At 38.0% G+C, this 19,513-nt stretch overlaps 2 protein-coding genes across 2 annotated transcripts in view; both read left to right on the plus strand.

Annotated features, from left to right (window-relative positions):
* Positions 1-6,071, plus strand: part of pik3c2b (phosphatidylinositol-4-phosphate 3-kinase, catalytic subunit type 2 beta) — a 44,992-nt gene extending 38,921 nt beyond the window's left edge. The window contains exons 29-33 of the mRNA XM_058791381.1: positions 522-639; positions 1,552-1,648; positions 2,721-2,827; positions 2,925-3,053; positions 3,938-6,071. Of these exons, the coding sequence (XP_058647364.1) occupies positions 522-639; positions 1,552-1,648; positions 2,721-2,827; positions 2,925-3,053; positions 3,938-4,129 (643 nt within the window). The 3' untranslated portion in view covers positions 4,130-6,071. The remainder of the gene's footprint in view (positions 1-521; positions 640-1,551; positions 1,649-2,720; positions 2,828-2,924; positions 3,054-3,937) is intronic.
* A 2,175-nt stretch (positions 6,072-8,246) lies between these two features.
* LOC131549723 (protein phosphatase 1 regulatory subunit 15B) lies at positions 8,247-13,904 on the plus strand. Its single transcript, XM_058792127.1, has 2 exons — positions 8,247-11,014; positions 13,118-13,904. Exons 1-2 carry the CDS (start codon positions 9,278-9,280, stop codon positions 13,307-13,309), a joined length of 1,929 nt encoding a protein of 642 aa, XP_058648110.1. The 5' UTR covers positions 8,247-9,277; the 3' UTR covers positions 13,310-13,904.
* The last annotated feature ends 5,609 nt before the right edge of the window (positions 13,905-19,513 follow it).

Genomic DNA, 19,513 nt, shown 5'->3' on the forward strand with positions numbered 1-19,513 from the left:
TGAAAATTCTGTCATTTACTCACCCTCACGTTGTTCCAAATCTGTATGAGTTTCTTTGTTCTATTGAACACAAAAGAACACATTGAAAGATGTGGATAACCAAACACTGTTGCTGTTCCCCATTGATTACCATAGTATGGGGGAAAAAATACTATGCTAGTCAATGGGGGCCGAAATAAATTCATACAGGTTTGGAACAACTTGGGCATGATGACAATTTTCATTTTGGGTTAACTATCCTTTTTAAATAATTGTTTTTTTTATTTAAAAAAAAACTCCTAACTGTAGTGGAAACTACTGCAGGTTTCTGTTATCAGTGGATATATTTAGTCTAAAAGATAGGTAATGAAAGCTGGTCGTTGTACATTTCTTCCCAGTACTGTTTGTATCAATGTATTGAGCAATGGTAATATTCAACCAGCCAATTATTGCAAAATAAACCCCTTCAGGGTCATGTAGTAATGACTGTAGCAGTGCTCTTCATGTAACTACACACCACTCTTAATGTAATGTTCCCACAGCTTCCCCAGCCGCTTTGTGATTGGCCGGTCTCGAGGTGAGGCCCTGGCAGACAGAAGAAAAGAGGAGCTAAATGGATATGTTTGGCACTTGATCCATGCTGCTCAAGAGGTGGCACAGGTAACATTTGACTCCCTACATCATTGGTCTTTATACATAATTCTTGCTTTGATAATCCATGTACATTAAGGTTCAAACGTTTGGGGTTGGTATGATTGACAAAACATTTTATTTTCACTAAGCATTTATTTGATATAAATACAGTTAAAACTGTCATCTTAAATAACTTTATAGTAATATTTTAAAACATAGTTTATTCATGTGATGGCAAAGCTGAAGTTTCAGCAGCCATTACTTCAATCTTCAGTGTTACATGATCCTTCTTAAATCATTCTAATATGCTGCTTAAGAAACATTTGTTATTATTATCTCTATTGAAAACCCTACTTTTTTTTTTTTTTTTTTTTCTTCATGATTTGATGAATGGAAAGTTTAAAAACAACCACATTTATTTGAAATAGATTTTTTTATATATATGTTTTAAATTTTAAATTTGTTGAATCCTTGAAGAATAAAAGTATTACTTTATCTTTCTTACCCCAAGCTTTCCAACAGTAGTGCAATTGAAAATAAAAGTTAACTTTTATATTGTGTAGTGCAAGCTTTCATTCACTAACCATACCACCATCCTTTTATTTTCTGAATAATTACAATAGTCAATAGAATGTGGACAGCTTGCAGTAATTAATGTGAGTGGTTTCAGTCTGACTGGCATGCTTCTTGGAAATTGTCCATGTTCTGTGAAAACAGACACATGTTGTCTGTAAACAGTCCACCCACAGGCCTATATCAGTATTTAGGCATAACTGGCACTACCAGCTGCCAAACGGTGAACACTTTCACTTTCTCTGCTCTGTGCTGTACATTTTAAGAATGCAACCAGATCGCATGACATCCATACCATTACTGTGACTGTACACTTGTTTATTTTAGTGCCTGTTTATGAGCTAACGTTACCCTCTCCTTTTTCAGTGTGATCTGATCTACACCTTCTTTCATACTCTACCAAGAGATGAACGGGCAGGAAGTGTAGGAACTGTTGTTAATGCTCTCCATAATAAACCAGCAGGTATGCTTCTTTTCCTTATTTGTCTTATACACACCCACATACACTTGTTATGAATCATTCACCTTACACATGCTTACATATGTAATGGATTCAAAGGTCAAGGAGTTCAGCCTGTCATCACAGCAAATCAGCATGAGTTAGTGTAAAGAAATTGTTTATGGGCCAATCAGCAGCAGTCTATGTGAACTTATCTGTGACTAAGTGATACACCCAATACTTGTTCAGAGTTTTATCTTTAACTACTAGTGCAATGTGCCTGCAATCACACAACATAAACCTAATGCACTGACACATTTGTGCAGGCGTTTTATATCTTATATCTAAGAAAAATAGTGTAAAAATGATATTACAAATTATTTCTGTTTTCTGCATATTGGTCAGAAATTGAGATTTAATGTATCTAATTCTATTGACAGCACTAGTTTTATCTTTGCACTTTAGAACTTTTGCACTAAAGTTGTGCTGCACTAAAAAAACAATACTTTGAAACAATTTGCACTCAGAAATTGCTAGTAAATATTTACAAAGAATTAAACATAAAATTATTTTTGTAAATAAAGCTGTTTCTTTTTTAAACCGTATGTCAAGTGAATACTTTCCAGATATTATTTTAATCTGTATTCTTTTGGTTACAATGCATTTTAAATTTTGTAAACAGCATGTTGTCTTTTAAAATTTCAGTGTTTTCTCACATAGTATAAATGGGAGTGTATATATATGAAAATATACTGTATAGCTGCCTTTATAATTTAGGAAGGTAGTCCCTCGCAAGTGGATCATCTTACTTGACTATGGCATCAAACATTTTGTAAACTCATCCATAGTTCACTCCCTGAGAGTTTATCACAACTAGTTACATATTAAATGTCATCATGAGTAAAAGCTGCTTTGTGGCATCTGTTGTGGTCACGTTGTCTGATTAGGGTTAAAGGTCTCTGTTCAACAGGTTCATGTCCTGTCAGTCTGAGCTCTGGAAATCCAATTACTTTATTTACTTGACTCACCTTTAGTGTACCTTGCAAGTCAGATACACACACACTTGTCCACACTAAATCCAGTTCCTCTTCTCCAGATGTGTCCTGGGCTCCTGTGCCCGGTACAGTGGCAGGTGAAGTGAAGCTCTCGATTCTGTACAAGAGTGACAAGCTTTTCATTATGGTGATGCACATAAGAGGTTTGGTGAGTGTTTGACGTTACTCATATGCATATGCTCATAATGCATGTAAAAAAGGTGCGTTGGTTGGCACTAAGCAATGTGTTATGGACATTTCTTCAGCAACCCTTGCAGGACGGAACAGATCCTGATCCGTACGTCAAATTGTACCTCCTCCCAGACCCTCAGAAAACTAGCAAGAGGAAGACCAAGGCAGCCCGGCGAACATGCAACCCCACTTACAATGAGATGGTGAGGAGATAACACTTTTAGACAGTACTGTTTTTTTAACAGCTGGGTATAAGTCCAAAAGTTAAAATCTTTTCTTCATGGGGAAATTTTTATTTGTTTGTCATTCGCAATGCTTCATGGGATTGTAGTTCTATCCCTCAGAGCCATTAAAGGATTAGTTCACTTCCAGAACAAAATTTCCAGAATAAAAATGTCATCCAAGATGTTCATGTCTTTCTCTCTTCAGTCGAAAAGAAATAAAGGTTTTTGAGGAAAACATTCCAGATTTTTCTCCATATATTGGACTTCAGTGGTAGCCAATGGGTTGTACAACCTGCATGGGTTGAAACAAGCTTCAAAGGGCTCTACATGATCCCAGCTGAGCAACAAAGGTCTTATCGAAGCAATTAGTCATTTTCTTTAAAAAAAAAAAAGTATATACTTTTTATCCACAAATGCTTGTCTTGCGTTAGCTCTACGTATGTGCATCTTCACGCATTGTGTAATCACATTGGAAAAGTCACGCACGGTTAGTTCTTTGTCTGTTTACTTCGGGTTCCAAAACGGTAGGGTAATCTCATTTTCTCCAATTTCAAAATCATCTGACATCGTTGTTTTACCTTTTTTTTTTTTTGTAAAGAGTGTTTGACTTTCTTTGCATGTTCGCCCTTTGAAGCTGCATTGAAACTGCAATTTAGACCTTCAACCCATTGGCCACCATTGAAGTCCAATATATGGAGAAAAATCCTGGAATGTTTTCCTCAAAAACCTTAATTTCTTTTCGAATAAAGAAAGACACTCTAACAAAGACTTTAAAAATTCCTATGTGGAAAGCAGGCAGGCATGTTGCACTTTATTTTAATGATGATTCTTGACTGACATCAATTTGTCTTTTCTTTTGGCAGCTGGTGTATGACAAGATTCCACGTGGTGATTTGCAGCAGAGAACCATTCACCTGCGGGTACTGAGCGAGGGTGCATTCTGGGAGAACACCCTGCTGGGTGAAACCATCATCCAACTGAAGGACCTCACCCCGGGCCATCGCTGGGTTGGCTGGCACCAGCTTGGCGCTAGAGGCTCTGACATAAACCGTTAACACTTGTGTGGAAGTGAAGGATTTTACTTGTGTCCTTCGGTGTGCATGTGTTTGTGTCTGTCTTTGCTTATGGGTCGGGAGTTGGAGATGCCCAGCTGCTCAGAAGGCTGTTTCCCCCAGTGGGGGTTTGTGTTTGCTGATTCTCCTACCCAGGAGACATGTAGACTTGGTGATGGAGTGTCATCACTTGATACTATTCTGGTGGGGTACCGTGCACCACGTGAACCAGATTCCGGATTTATAAAAATGTTTCTTGGTGGACAAAAACCATTTGGTGACACAAGGATGGGCAGAAAGAATATTTAAAGATGAACTGACTTCCATGCGCCATATTTTTTTGGGGGCGGGGTTCTGGAAAATTGCTGTCCATGAAACTACTAAGCCCCATTTGGTCTTCTTGAGAATGCTAATGGAAATTTAAGTTATTTTCTTTTTAAGATGTTTCTCTATTGCGGCTCAATTTTGAGCTATGTTGTGTCTTGTGACATTAGTTATGTCTCTTTGTATCAGATTTTGCAGAGATTTACCTAGGAATTAGTAGCGAGGGCCGCTTTTGTACTGTAAAGTTAGGTAATTTCACATTGGCTGTGGCATTTACCTGATCATGAAAAAGGGATGAACACTTGATAGTCTCTGGCTTGAAATTGTGGAATTAACTTGCTCCATATAACCACTGCAGGAAATGACAAACAGAACAGAGTGAATGTAGATTTTTGATTATGTAAACTAGGTGGGTGCATAAAAACAAAACCATGAATTGCATGTACAGTATATTGAACAAGAGAGACAAACCATGAGGAATATGAATTTCTTTGCATAAGCCTCTAAAATTTGTTTCTTTCCAAAATGATGGCACACTTTTATATGCAGGAAAGGCTTTAGAAGGGACTTGATTTCAGGGTCAGTGAGTTTGCCTTGAAATATAAACACAACTCACAAGGAAATTTCTGTTGATTTTGCATGCTGTGAAATTTGCTACTGGATAAATATTGCATTTTTGCATTTGTTTGTCAAGTACATTGACCTCACATTTTTCCAAGTTTTATTGGTTAACTTTTTTTAAAGGAGGAAAGAAATTAAAGCTTTAGACTGTAGTTCTGTCAGTATTTCCATTCCTCATTGGTATGTAAAACTGCATGTAAATTAAATGCTAAATATACCAGAGTAGCTTTTTTCAATTTGTGCTTAAAGATTTTGAATTCAGATTTGCTTTACTTTGCACTCAGTTCACAGAAAGGGGAAATTAAGTAATTGGAAGTTACCTTAAATTATATTTAAACTTATTTCCATATACGTGTCCAATTTAACCATGTGGCATTGATGTTTGTGTTTAAAAAAAAAAAAAAAAAAAAAGGAAAACTATGAAGAAAACTGAACCTTTCCACTCTTAACTGAATTTATATATTTAAATCAATAACCTACAAGTTGAAAGTGCAACCCTGTATGTCGAGGTGCTCTAACAATCCAGTAGCCTTAAGCAAACTTAGGTATGACTATCCAGGTCAAAGCAGTCCCTGTTCTGTAGCTTTTTCTAACCAGACAAACCAGCTCCATTTCAGATTTGAAGTACATTTTCTAAAGTATTGATCTTTCTTTCAAATGATGAATGGTTGTGTGTGTTGTATGACCCCCCAAATGGCACTGTTGTGTGATGTTTAACCATGGGAAATGATTGTATGATTGCATGCCAACCCATAACGGAAAGCTGTGTGTTTCAGAAAAGCTATCTTTTTGTTGTGTATGTGCAGAAGAGTTTGGATTTAAAGGTATAGAGTTTATATAACAGCAATGGGGTTGGCATATTGTAAATGTGATTTATGGATTGTAAATGGGCTTTATCCTATCATATTCATTTTTAGACTAAAGGTTTAATGTGTTTCTTCTAATTTCAAACCATGTTTTTAAACCTTATTTGCACTTAATAAATGCACAGGGAAACTGACCTGACACTGAGTTGTTCTTACCTTGCTACCAGTTTTCCTTTGGACCACAAACCTCTACAAAGATGGTGCAGTGATCAATGACAAATGATGTAACTTGTGCAAAACACTAGTCTTGTATATATGTTTACCCTGTTTCCATTTTTTTTTAGATGTATTTATGTATAAATCTCAGGTGTGTATGACTGACCCCAACAATCCGCTTTACTGAGACACCAGTGACTTTATCCCATATGCTGTTTTTGGCTGTCATCACACTGAGGTAAGAATTACATCAGACTGGGGTTTATCATAAAGGCTTTAATTGCCTGTCTGAACAGTCCGTGTTCTTTCACATTACTCATTGTTCTGATACTCCTCTAGAGAATTATGATGACATGAATGTCTCATTTGTTCATGTTAATGTATCAAATTAAAACATTCTGCTGAGACTAAGTTTAATCAGGACAGCCTGGGAATAAAATTCAGCTCTTTTTCCAAGCAAAACTGATTGGGAAATGAATAAATAGAGTACAGGGCCTGTATTGACAACATCTTAAGGCTAAACATATATAGCTCATAACTCGCCGATTTAGGAGAAAATCTTAAAAATAATAGGCTTGTGAGTCCTACATTTAGGACTCCTAAATGTTTGCTCTCTAGAGTATTTCACAAAGGGTTTTAGCACTAAAACTAGCTCCTAAATTTGTGAAATGTTAGGAGTAGTGAAGACCAAGCCATAAACTATCCTGAAATGGCTGTTCCCGGCAATCTGCCTCGGAATGTAAACATTTTATAAAGATTTGACGGTCATGAGCTTCTAAAAAAGATATCACCTTTGGTTTTGGAGGTTATCCCAACTCCAAATTTTCCTTTGATCCTTGTTTTCATTAACCATTTGGGGAAGATGTAACAGCTGTTCTTGCGTCCATTTTTTTTATTTATCTTTTTATTTTATTTTACTTATGCATGTCGTATCTCAGCCAAATATTGTCCGATCCTAACAAACCATACATCAATGGAAAGCTTTCAGATGATGTATAAATCTCAATTTTGAAAAATTATGACTGGTTTTGTGGTCCAGGGTCACATATGGCAACACAATATTGCAATCTACAATATTTCTACGAATAAATCTCTGACAGAGACCCCTCCCCTATCAGCCAATCATATTGTGTGCATAGTTAGTAAGCGTGCTGACATCATCCATAGCAACAACCTCGGCCTTTCTCTTAGCTTAAGTCTTAAGACTTCTCTCTATTCCTAGTAAACATTTGTCTCAGCAGCTTTGTGAATAGGTTTTAAGAGAAAACTCTTAGCTAAAAACTTTTACTGCTATTTCGAACTCTTAGTGGTAAGATAAAATGTTTTGTGAATATGGGCCCTGATCTGTAAATTATATCAGTTAGGCATGCCTTCTGTTTTTTTTTTTTTGTTTTTTCACTCCATGGTTGCTCGGAGAAAGGTTTGTAATGGAAGCTTATTTCCACCATGGCATGAATTAATTTGTTAGATTGTTTTTTTTTTTTTAATCTAACAAAATTAAGAGAGAGAGGGAGTCACAATTACCTTTTAAAATTTTTAAAGCATTGGTCTCAAACTCAGTTCCTGGAGGGCCACAGCTCTGCAGAGTTTAGCTCCAACCCTAATCAAACCCACCTGATCCAGCTAATCAAGGTCTTCAGGATCACTAGAAACTTCCAAGCAGGTGTGATTTGGAGCTGGTTGGAGCTAAACTCTGCAGATTTGTGGCCCCCCAGGAATTGAGTTTTAGACCACTGTTTTAAAGACTTGTTTTTTTTATATATATATATATTATTTTTAAAATATAATATTGCTTATTTAAAGACTGGCTTATATGTCCAGATATTGATGTTTAGTGAAAACCACAATGGAAAAGAAAGGGGGAAAAAAAATATGCTTTTTCATATAGCATGCGCAGTCAATTCTTCATGAAATATTACTACTGTGCCTGAGGGATTCTGCATAGGCACTTTCTCTCCCCAGGGATTTATGTGTGTATTGGACCAGTGGTTCTCAAACCTCTCCATGAAGTACCCCCAGCACTGCACATTTTGAATGTCTCCCTATGTCTGACACACCCACTTCAGGTCTTGCAGTCTCCACTAATGAGCTGATGAGTTGAATCAAGTGTGATAGATGAGGGAGACACACAAAATGTGCAGGGGTGGGTACTCCAGGACAGGTTTGAGAACCACTGGCCTGAACATTGCGTGACATGCACAGAACATCTTATATAAGTTCCACGTGAGATCAGAATTTCACCACGGTCCCTTAGAGCGCACCAGCGCTACTGAAATTTAGAGACGCTCCCTTACAGCTTTTCTGATGAAATCTCTCCGCTTTAGCTCCGCGGCTAGCGAGGGAAACGGCGACGTCAACGAGTCGGAATACCAAGTATCTCTATTTAAAACGAATTAAAAGTGAAACCGCTTTTTTTCGTAAATCTAAAGAGACTACTTTGACTCGATTTTGATGGTACAGCCGTTTTTTCTCTTACAACTTACAGTATTTTCTTCCGAAAACGCGGCAGCTGGGCTCGATTGAGGTGACAGCAGACAGACAGACAGTTGAAGAACCGACGCTCGTTTCCCTTCAGACGTCAAAATGGCTTTTGTTTCAAGCTTTCATTTGGAGTATACCAGCCTTTCTTACTCTCACACCACCTCAAAATGCCTTTCCATTCCTTCTGCTGTTTCTACAACCCCTTCAAACCGAAATAAGTTGTGTTATTTTCCTCAGGACGGCACAGTTGGCGTTAATACTGCGGTCAATATGGACGCTGAAGCTATTTACGCGAGCCGGGTCGGACTCAACACAGCCTAAACGACATGGACACTTTCATTTACCCCGGAGAATATTTATCTGTACTCCTGGATGGTATTAAGGGCTGAAAGGAATGAGAAACGGAGTGTTTTACTTTTTTCGTAGCTAACATTTAGCCATACAGTAACGTTAAAGCTTGGTACTAGCTGCTTTAGCCAGCTAAGGCCATATTTAGTTTGTATTTAAAAACTGGTATGCATTAGTAACATTTAGAGACATTGAAACCTAACATTCTAAACTCGAGCACTTTTTTTCATGCAAATGAAGTCTAAATGGTGTGTTTAAGGAGCGGCCACTTATAAAGGAAGTAACCAAAGTTAATAGCTTGTGCCGTTTTTCGTTTCGTTTATGTAGTTCAACGCATTTCATATTTTTCAGAAGTATGAGCACACATGGACACTTTTCTCAAGTGGACACGCGGTCCGCGCGTGACAGTAACGAGAGCGCTGACGGCTCGTGGATAAGCGTCTTCTCTTTAGTTTCAAGGCCTGCGTGGTCTCTCCTGCAGAGGTATTTCCCCGGAAGAACGCAAACAGCATTTGAAATGAAGTCAAGTCTAGATATGGGAAATTCTCTGGCCCCTCTGAAAGTAGCATACTTCCAGTGCCAGCATGAAAACGCGCCTGGCGCGTCCTCTGGAGATCCAGGGACTCTTCCCTGGTTCACGCACGATTCGTTGAGTGAACTGGGAATTCAGAGCACCTCCCAGAAAGATATTAATCTTCAAAAGCAAGCGTCGGTCGGATACCTCAGAACGGCGAGAAACTTAATCACCCAGGTGTTACAGAACACGCAGGAAAAAAGGCGCGCCAAACCGGAAAACGGATGCGATTTGAGCCCGGATACGCTGTCCGTGCGAACCCCAAACAGCTGGAGGTGGGGTGGATTTTTGGAGGCCGATGACAGACCTCCGAACTGGCTGCTAAACGTAGCACAAAGCAGAAAAGAGACTGATACGAGCTGGCAGCATTGTGGAGAACAACATCACAGTGTCGGCTATTGTCAAAGCGATGATGGGCGGTCAATGCACAACGAAAGCGCTGGACCCTTGTGCTCTAAAGAGGTAACCCACAATGCAATCCTGCCCAAAGCAGAATCCCTCCCAAACTCATACCAGCTTCCACTAGATGTTGAGCAGCAACTACTAGTTTGTAGTAGAGCCTACAATGAGGTGGCAATTCTGACTCCAGACCAAGATAATGGCTACTCCAGCTTGGAGGAAGAACACTCAAATAGTAAGCTTCACATGAGGCTGCCTTCCCAGGAACAGGAGGTGTCGGAAACAGCCAGCCCTGTTGCCTCCGAGGACGGCTTATGTCAGACTAACACTACAGGGAGTGAGTTCAATAGTGAACCTGTCACTAGTGGGGTAGAAATTAAGGAAAGCGAGGAAGAGGACACTGAAGAGAAAGCAGACACAGTTCCAGATGCTGAAAATGTGCCCCTTTTAGCTGCTCCTCAATGTCAAAACAAGGTCATCGCCTACATCATGGGCAGCCCTTGCAGTGGCGAATCCGAATCGGAGGATGATAGTGATTGGGACAGTAATGACGATGATGGCTTTGACAGCGAAGGCTCATCCCACTTCTCAGATTCTGAAGACCTAGATGACAGCGACGATGAATCTGAAGAAGATTCGGATGGAGAGGAAGCCGACTCTGAGACTGAGAGGCTGTGGAATTCTCTGTGCCAAAACGGAGATCCTTATAACCCGAGGAACTTCACAGCTCCCATAAGGACAGCCTCCAAGCCAAGCCCTGCGACTACAGACTCTTCGGTCTCGGAGTCTCCACCAGTGCATATGTCCTCCCGGCTTTCGCCGCCTCCATCGTCACCCTCACTCTCAGAGAATGAGTCCAGCGAAGATGCCTGTGAGATGGACGAGGAAGAGAATCGGAGATTGTGGAACTCTTTCAGCTGGTCAGCAGATCCTTACAGCCTCCTCAACTTCCAGGCCCCCGTACAGACTCGGAAAACCACCAAAAGGTGCCGGATGGAGAAAGTGCCTGGAACGCCTCACTACAAAAGAGAGGAGGCTGAGGAGAGGCTGGACAGTGGATTCTCAGAGATTTCCCCTTTGCCATGCTCAAGCAGTGCCACGGCTGTTCAGCTGAAGAAGGTTTGTATAACATTGACCCTAATTAATGTATTAACACATTCTAGTCTGAAACTATTTGTACAATTTATTAACTTTCTGAACGTTTTGTTTGTTTACAAGGTGTGACATAGTGAGGTAGACTTAAGACCACCTTATTATATGTCTGGAATGGCTGAATGAATCAGATGGAGGCAGTTACTCCTCCTTTGACTCATGCAGTTCTTATTAGTCTAGCTATAAACTATAAGTCCAGTTTTGTTGCAGTTTTGTCCACTGTACTTTGAAGATTCTGGTCAAATCCTGGTTAAGTTAATTTTTAAGGGACCGGACAAGCAATTTCCTAGGAAAGTCAATTTTAAACAGCCAACATGCTCTTTTTAATATCTAACATAGTTGTTTTAGATAAGATAAGAATTTATTGAACCCTTGGAGGAAATTGAGGTGTTTGCAGCAGTGGAACAAGGGAACAAATTAATAGTAGGTATAAGAAACTGGTAACACTTGAAAATAAGCTTCAGTTAGGTAACATGAACTAAAAAAAATCAAGCACTTTTACATCATTTATTAATCTAGGTTAATGTTAGCCCTGGGGTTAGTAAGGTTGTTGTTGTTGTTGTTGTTGTTGTTGTTGTTGTTGTTGTTGTTGTTGTTGTTGTTGTTGTTGTTGTTGTTATTATTATTATTATTATTATTATTATTATTATTATTATTATTATTACTTTTTGTTTAATTTTTTTTAAAGAAATTAATACTTTTATAAAACAAGGATGTATTAAATTGATAAAGTGTCAGTAAAGACATTTTATAATGTTACAAAAGATTTCTATAATCAAATAAATGCTGTTCTTTTGAACTTTCTACTCAGTCCTGAAAAAAAATCTATCATAGTTTCCACAAAATATTAAGCAACCGAGCACCAAATCTGCATATTAGAATGATTTCAGAAGGATCACGTGATACTGAAGACTAGAGTAATGATTGCTGACAATTTAGCTTTGACATAAGAATAAATTGGATCATGAAATTTGTTAAAATAGGAAACATTTATTTTAAAAAGCAATAGTATATATTTTTTTTTTATTTAAATAAATGCAGCCTGGATGAACATGAAAAGTTTTTCAAAAACAAAGAACAGATCCCAAACTTTTGAATGATACTTAACTGTACATTACGTAATTCATTTTTAACATTTCTATTTAGTCAACATGAAACGGTGAATAATATACATATTAATAAATTAACAATCTAGATTAATATATTTTGTAAAAATTGTTGCCCATTGTTATCTGCCCATCTGTTGCATTAACTAATGAATAAAGTAAGAGAATAAAGAATAAATTGTTCCTTTTGTGTAATTGTAATAATGGTTAATGGCCTTAGGTCTTCATCCGTCCAACAAATGTATTTTATATGCATGATGATAATCTTTTATTCTATGCGATGACTGGTAACAACAGTTAATCATCTTTCTCTGTACCATTCTGACTCATTTCCATTGTTTGACAATATGGCAGTATAGGCCAGCTTGAGAAAATGATGTAAAACCATGCAATATCATTTTCTACTTTTTTTTTTTCTTCCTCCCCTGCCTGTGATGATCTGATGCAATGGTTCCATTTTGCTGTCTCTAGGGAGACTGAGTTCGTGCTCTGCCCATTACTCATTATCACTTCATAGCGTGCTGCATTTCATGACTGTGGCATCACACTAGCCAGAGTCATTAGATTTGGTCTGAGGTGACGGCATTCCCAACCACTCAGATGCCTTATGAGCAATCATATACTCACTCACACATTATACATCAACAGTTTAGAGGAAATCACGTTACTTAGCAACAGTGAAAGGGTGAGTCTGAAAAGGGAGGAGAAATAAGAGCATTGGGTGTTAATTTTGCTGTGAAGCCATTGTAAAGCAAAGATAAGTTTGCCTGCCATGTTAATTTGCAGTTCTGAAGTTAAAAGGGCCTTTTTGTTTTAATTAGAATTTTTGCTTTATTTTATTAGTTACTGTCACTCATTTGATTGCTTTTAAGAATGCCAGGATTTAATAATGCAGAATGCACTGCCCACGTAATAACATGTATGTATAATATGTATTTTTTTTTTTTTTAAATTCATTTCACAGGTGACATTTGTAGAAGAGGTTGAGGAGTTCTATGCCAGCAGCGACGAGGACCGTCATGGACCCTGGGAGGAAATCGCCCGGGACCGCTGTCGTTTTCAGCGCCGTGTTCAGGAAGTTGAAGAGACTATCAGCTACTGCCTTTCTCCAACTTTCCGTCTGGACATTTTTCAAAGACTACACAGTACTAGCTAATTAAAAGCCTTGTTTGTTGTTTGACAGCAAGTGTAAACAATGAATAAGAAATAATATATATCAATAGTTTAATTCAGGGCAGCAAGAGGCCCTTCAATGTTCAAAGGGCTCACAAGTCACAAATCCAAGGAACCCCGTAGTTCCTGCCAGGGAAGGTCACCTCACTTGAGTCTGCTGAACTGTTTTGTGCTGAGTGTTGTGTGGATTCTGGAAATATGCATTTTGTTTTGGTTTTCTTTGCCACAAGTCTCGCTGTCCTTTTTAGCCCTTAATACAATAGTTTCATTTTAAGGAGAAAAACAGAGGACCTACCTGTCATGTCCTTTTAATTGCAGGATTCCCACTCATGCCTATTGGACGATTGATTTATATGATTTGGTTTAGTGATGCACGAACAGTACACAAAAGTCCACTAACTTCACCCCGTGAAGTAACATTAACATTCATCTTAGTAACATTAACTCTCTTAGAACTGTATTAGTGCAAAAGTATTCTGGAGGGGAGATTAAGTGTTAGCTTTCCAATCCCTGTTGTTTTCAACTCGCAGGCCTTCTTATAAACCCCTCGTGTTGTAACCTCAAAGCCAAAGATAACATACTTCTGCTCTGCAAAGGATCATTAAGCCAGGCCTCAGTGTTTGATGCCACAGGGGTGCACCGGGTGAACGATTCCCCAGAGTAATCACACTCATTACCCACATTAAACCTAGTGGTATTTTGCCGGAGCTGAGCAATGCTTATATCAGTGTCTGTTCCTATGTTAAGAGTGAAGATATATGACCGTGGGCCTTAGTGCAATGTATTTGCATGATCCTAAATGGAAAGATGTTCTTTTCCCTATCACTATTTATTGGACACAACCATAGGTGGAAATCACTGTCGGTAATGGGGTTTTTCTCTGTGCTTTGGACTGTGGCAGCTGTGACAAACATAGTAAATTCTTGACTATAAAGGTGAAATGCAGGGACAAAATGCATGTTTTTGATTTGAACTATAATATGCTTGATGTTGAAGCATAAAGGTAATTTGTTAATCAGTATAATTAACATAAAAGCATTTTATTTTTGTAATACATTTTACCAGTTAAGCATCTGTAATGGGATTTGTGACAAAACAGACTAGTCCTAATTTAATTAAAATTCAGTGAATAGCAATGCAGGAAAATTGACTGTGTAGTTTTTTATTTTTTTATAGAGTATGTTTTATGTATTTACCTGGTTTCTAAACCAGGCATCCTCAAATCTGGCCCACTCCTGCAGAGTTTAGCTCTAACCCTAATCAAACACACCTGAGCATGCTAATCAGTCTTCAAGATCATTAGAAAATCACAGCTAGGTGGGTTTGATCAGGGTTGGAGCTAAACTCTGCAGCAGATTGGCCCTCCAGGGAAAGATTTGAGGAACCCTGCTCTAAACTGTATCCATTGGCATGACCTATTTTAAAATAGTATAATATTATCAAGTTATGAGGATATTGGAGAGCAAGAGGGGGCATAACCTGTTTTCAAAGAGTGGATAGCATATAGCTTTGTACAACACTATAGCCCACAATGCAATGCACTAGACCTTCCATTTCCTGTGTAATGCATGAACTGGAAGTAATTTAAATTTGACTCAAATAAGCCATTGTTTATTCTTTATTTGATCAGTCTGCCACATGTTAAGACATTTTATACAAAACTAGATTAAAAAAATACAAAATAATTATTTTTATTTTTGTGCAACCATGTGACAAAGTAGCACACTACTGTCGAAAGCATATGAATAATGTCTACTGTCTACGTTTTATGTACTAAAGATAGTAAGCAGTATATAGGGCACAGTGTTCATAAGTAATACATATGAATACGACTCACTATATCTGCCTACTAGCTAGTATTCCAATCTCACGACTGAGGCCTGGGGCGTGTACCATGAAGCCGGTTTAGCTGGCTAGCCAGGTAAGTTTCAGTTTAGTTTGCGCCAGCTCTGGGTTTTAGGTATCATGAAAGTGGTTTGGCTTTTACCAGTGTTCATCGCCATAGTAACTTAAGCTCCACGGCTAACCTCCTCCGTTGCAGGTTATGTTCTGGTTTAGAGATCTCAAACCGAAATTTGACCAATCAGTTTCAAGCAAAGTGACACGTCTCTGACGCAATAAAGCCACTCCTCAAGTTTCTCTTACTCCAAATTAAAGGATGCTACACAGTAAAACATTTTTAAAGATAAAATCATCTGATTTTTAGAGCTGATTATTTTTTATAATTATTTTATATTATTTACATAATTATTGTACCCTTACACAAGCCATCTTAGTTTAATAGTACTTAAACTTTTATTTAAAATCATGTAGACATAGATAATGTGCCATATGAATAAGTTTTAGAATCAATAGCTTTAAACATGACTACATGAGTTTAGATTTTTAAGTGTTTTTATACCTATAAATATTATCAACTCTATAAACTAACTTTACAACTTTTACTTGCACTTAGGGGCGTCATGCACTCATTATTTTTGAGGGGGCACGAGTTGGGGTCGTCATGTGACACACAGCAGCCACAATAGCACTTATGTTCTTGTTTATTTATTTATTTATTTTTCCCTTTTATTCGAAACATTACCAAACGCATTAACTATATCATGAAATATGAATATCTTGATTCTCACCTTTATAGATTATGTTAGTTGATCTATAATAGGCGATGGTCAAAATAGCCTAATAATGTAGTCTATTAACTATGCATAAAAACCTGTCTGTTCACTTAAGTAACAGGGTGTCATGTCATAACATAGTTTTAATATGACTGAATATATATTTAATGTGAATTTAACATTGAAAGTTAATGTGAATAAAAACATTGTAGGCTAAGTAAGTTAACACTTTCATTGTACAGAAAGAGAGCAAAGCACATTTACATTATTGAAGAACATTTTCACTGACAGTCTAGAGTTCAAGCACTCTCAAAAACTCCCATTAAAATCACTGAAGCTGTTTACACTGTGAAAAGAATATCTTACTTACAGACACATCTGCATTTTGTTGTTTCTAACTAGAGAATTCGCCAGAAAGAGCTCAGTCAGCGAGCAAGTGAAGAAAACACCGGCATTTTAGCGGTGACTCATCTGAACACCTCTGATTGGACATTGCATTCATAAGCTCAACAGCATCGTGTGTGATTGGTTTAATGCACAATGCTGTGAAAACGCGTCTGTCTCTGGCTCAGCACCAGCCAGCGAAGCAGATCTGAATGTAGCAGCTGATGATATGACGCGCTGAATTATTTAGTCATGCAGGTGTGATTGTATCAAATATAGAAAATATTATTCGGCTATTTATTTATTTTTTTGTCTTTTGGAAGCTGCCTTCAAAATCCACTTGGCTCAAAAATCTGAGGGGGCACGTGCCCCCTTACTTCGAATGGGCATGACGCCTCTGCTTGCACTTATATGGTAAGATGTTATCTTTAAGGTTTCCTCTTTCATGGATAGATCGTTTCATGATCGTGCTGTGTAAATATTTAAATTCTTCATATTGTTCAATCTTTTAATCTTGGCACTGACTCTCTCACAAGAAGTGAATCGTAGTTTTAAGGCATGTGATTGGCTGCTCATTACTGCCCAGACAGCAAGGAGTGTCGGCCCAGATCCAGCCCACATCTGGCCCGTGTGAAATCCATGCGGGCCAGTTGTGGGCCGGATCTGGGCTGATACTCCTTGCTGTCTGGGTGACGCCACACTTTCATGTGCACGCGCTCCATTAACTCAGGATCAAGCCTGAGTTGACAGAGAAAGTTGACGATCAGCTTCGTGGTACCAACAAAGCCGGATTGGACTGGTTTGGTTTTGTCAACTCAAAACTAATCTTGTAAACCTGAGTTTGTTCAGCCACCATCATGGTACAGGCCCCTGGTCAGTGGTTAGGTTGTGGATTGTTATCAAACCTGCCACCTGAAGACGCCACAATTTCAGTAGCCCCTCACTGCAGAACAAAGATCATTTGACAACTGACTTTAGTTTCATCTTGGTGTGATGTCTTCTCAATCTTGTCAGGATTGTCTCAAGATAAGTCATTCATAATCACTTTTGCATTTTATACTCAAACCTATATCATTTTCTGCTTTTCCTATATGTGTGATATTTCTTGTTGTTTGGTATTTCAGTGAGCACGTGTGACTTTTATATGCTTGATACAGTGAAGGAACCAGTTACATTTAGTTTAAGTTTATAGCTATTGGTTTTACATTGGTTTGTTAATGAGAAGCGTGCTAGAGCAAGGAGAGTGCACTAAGTGCATCAACGTCTAGCTGTGCATTAAACGATTTGAACGCAGCGTCGGGCGGTTCTTCGCCTCCACGTCGTGCATTCAAATCGTTTAATGCACAGCTAGCCGTTGATTATCCCGTTTATGCCATGGTCATTTCCCAGCATTCACATATTAAAGATGTTAACAATATTTGTGCTGCAATATTTGACCGGAACGATAAAAATGACGGTTATTTTCGTCTGTAGTACTATTCAACTGTAACTGTATGTTTCTATGGTTACCAATGTTTATAGGAAGCGCATTAATACAGAACGTGATTAAACTGACCTGGAACTACCTGTGCAGTTCAACGAATTTAATCAACACCTGCCAGCCAATCAGAATCGAGTATTCAGACAGACCATGGCATAATGTGGAAGTAACAGGAATGTGTAAACTGTTTTGCAAAAAACGGTATGCATGTATGGTATTTTAGTATGAGCGGATGATGGATTTGGTGTATTGATTCGGTCGTGGTGTGTATCCGTTTAAAAATACTGTAAATGACGGACCAAGCTACGTCAAAGGAGAAGCCAAACTGAAATGTCCTTGATGGCTTTTTCCATTGATAAGACGTCTTCATACATTCAGGAACGCTATAAAACACTGAATGTGACATATTAATCCAAATATTTTGTTTAGCATGCATCCAAATTTAAATGTATCTGTTATATTCACCTATTTTAAACGGACCAAACAGGTTCTTTGTTCAAACAGGAGCATTTTCCCCTCTAAAATTCATATTTAGAACAACTAAAGGTCAATATTTACATTTTGAACCTCTGCTTATATTTTATCGGGCTATGTATTTTTCCTTGGCTGTTTTAGTCAGTGAATGTTTAGAGAGAAGGACTGGAAAGTATGCACCTACCTTATTTAGAATAAATAAACGTCAGGCTAAGAGATGAGAAATATTTTCATGTTCACGTTTGATTATTTCTTAAACAGCCAGAAGAGGGCGCTGCGTGTGTTAAATTTGAATTTGTACATAGAAAACACAGCGTGTCACTAGAGGGCGCTGTATACCCTTTAAAAATAAAAATAAAAAGCCAATGAGCGATGAAAGTGGTTTCTTAAAAACAAGGTGTGACAAAGGACCACATTTATAGTAGACTATTTTTATACAAGCAGTAGTTGCTGTTTTTGATTGTTTATGAAACAATAAAATTTTATCTAAACTATCAATCACTGTACTTAAACACTAAATTCCTACTGGAATGAGAGCGAGAGAGAGAGAGAGAGAGAGAGAAAAGTCATAGACTCCTTCAGAATCACACTTGCTTTAAGTGCTTAGGCCTCTCTGGCTTGCAAGAAGCAACATAGGCTTACAATGCATGGTAATTGCAGTAATCTTCTGTATTGGTGGAGACATGTAGACAGCTATCTGATGTGTGTTTACAGGCATGACTCTAAAGTGTGTCTGCTACAGTTGTGAGTTTGTGGAATGTGAGGTATTAGACTAGATTAAAGCCAGCTGTAGATTCAGCAGCTGAAATATGAGCACCATCACCTGCCACTGACTCTTAGCACACTGTTCTCAAGAAACATTTCTTATATATGTAAGAAGATAGATAGATGTAGTCGATCCTATGTTCACCCAGGCTGAAGAACTGTTTCTATTTTAAAATGTAATCTATTCCTGTGATGTCAAAGCAGAATTTTCAGCAGCTATACTTTAGTTTTTAGTGTCACATGATCCTTCAGAAATCCTTTTAATATGCTGATTTGGTGCTTATGAAACATTTCTTCTTATTATTTATGCCAAAAACAGTTGTGCTGCTCACTTGTATATTTTAGTTTTTTTTTTTGTAACATTGATGCATTTTTTTGTAAGATTCTTCGATGAATGGAAAGTCTTTGTCGAAAATAAATCTTTGTTTGAGTGTGTGTGCATTTGTTATTTTTAAGATATTTATTCTGC

Source organism: Onychostoma macrolepis, chromosome 11, assembly GCF_012432095.1.
Source record: "Onychostoma macrolepis isolate SWU-2019 chromosome 11, ASM1243209v1, whole genome shotgun sequence".
Lineage (NCBI taxonomy): Eukaryota > Metazoa > Chordata > Actinopteri > Cypriniformes > Cyprinidae > Onychostoma > Onychostoma macrolepis.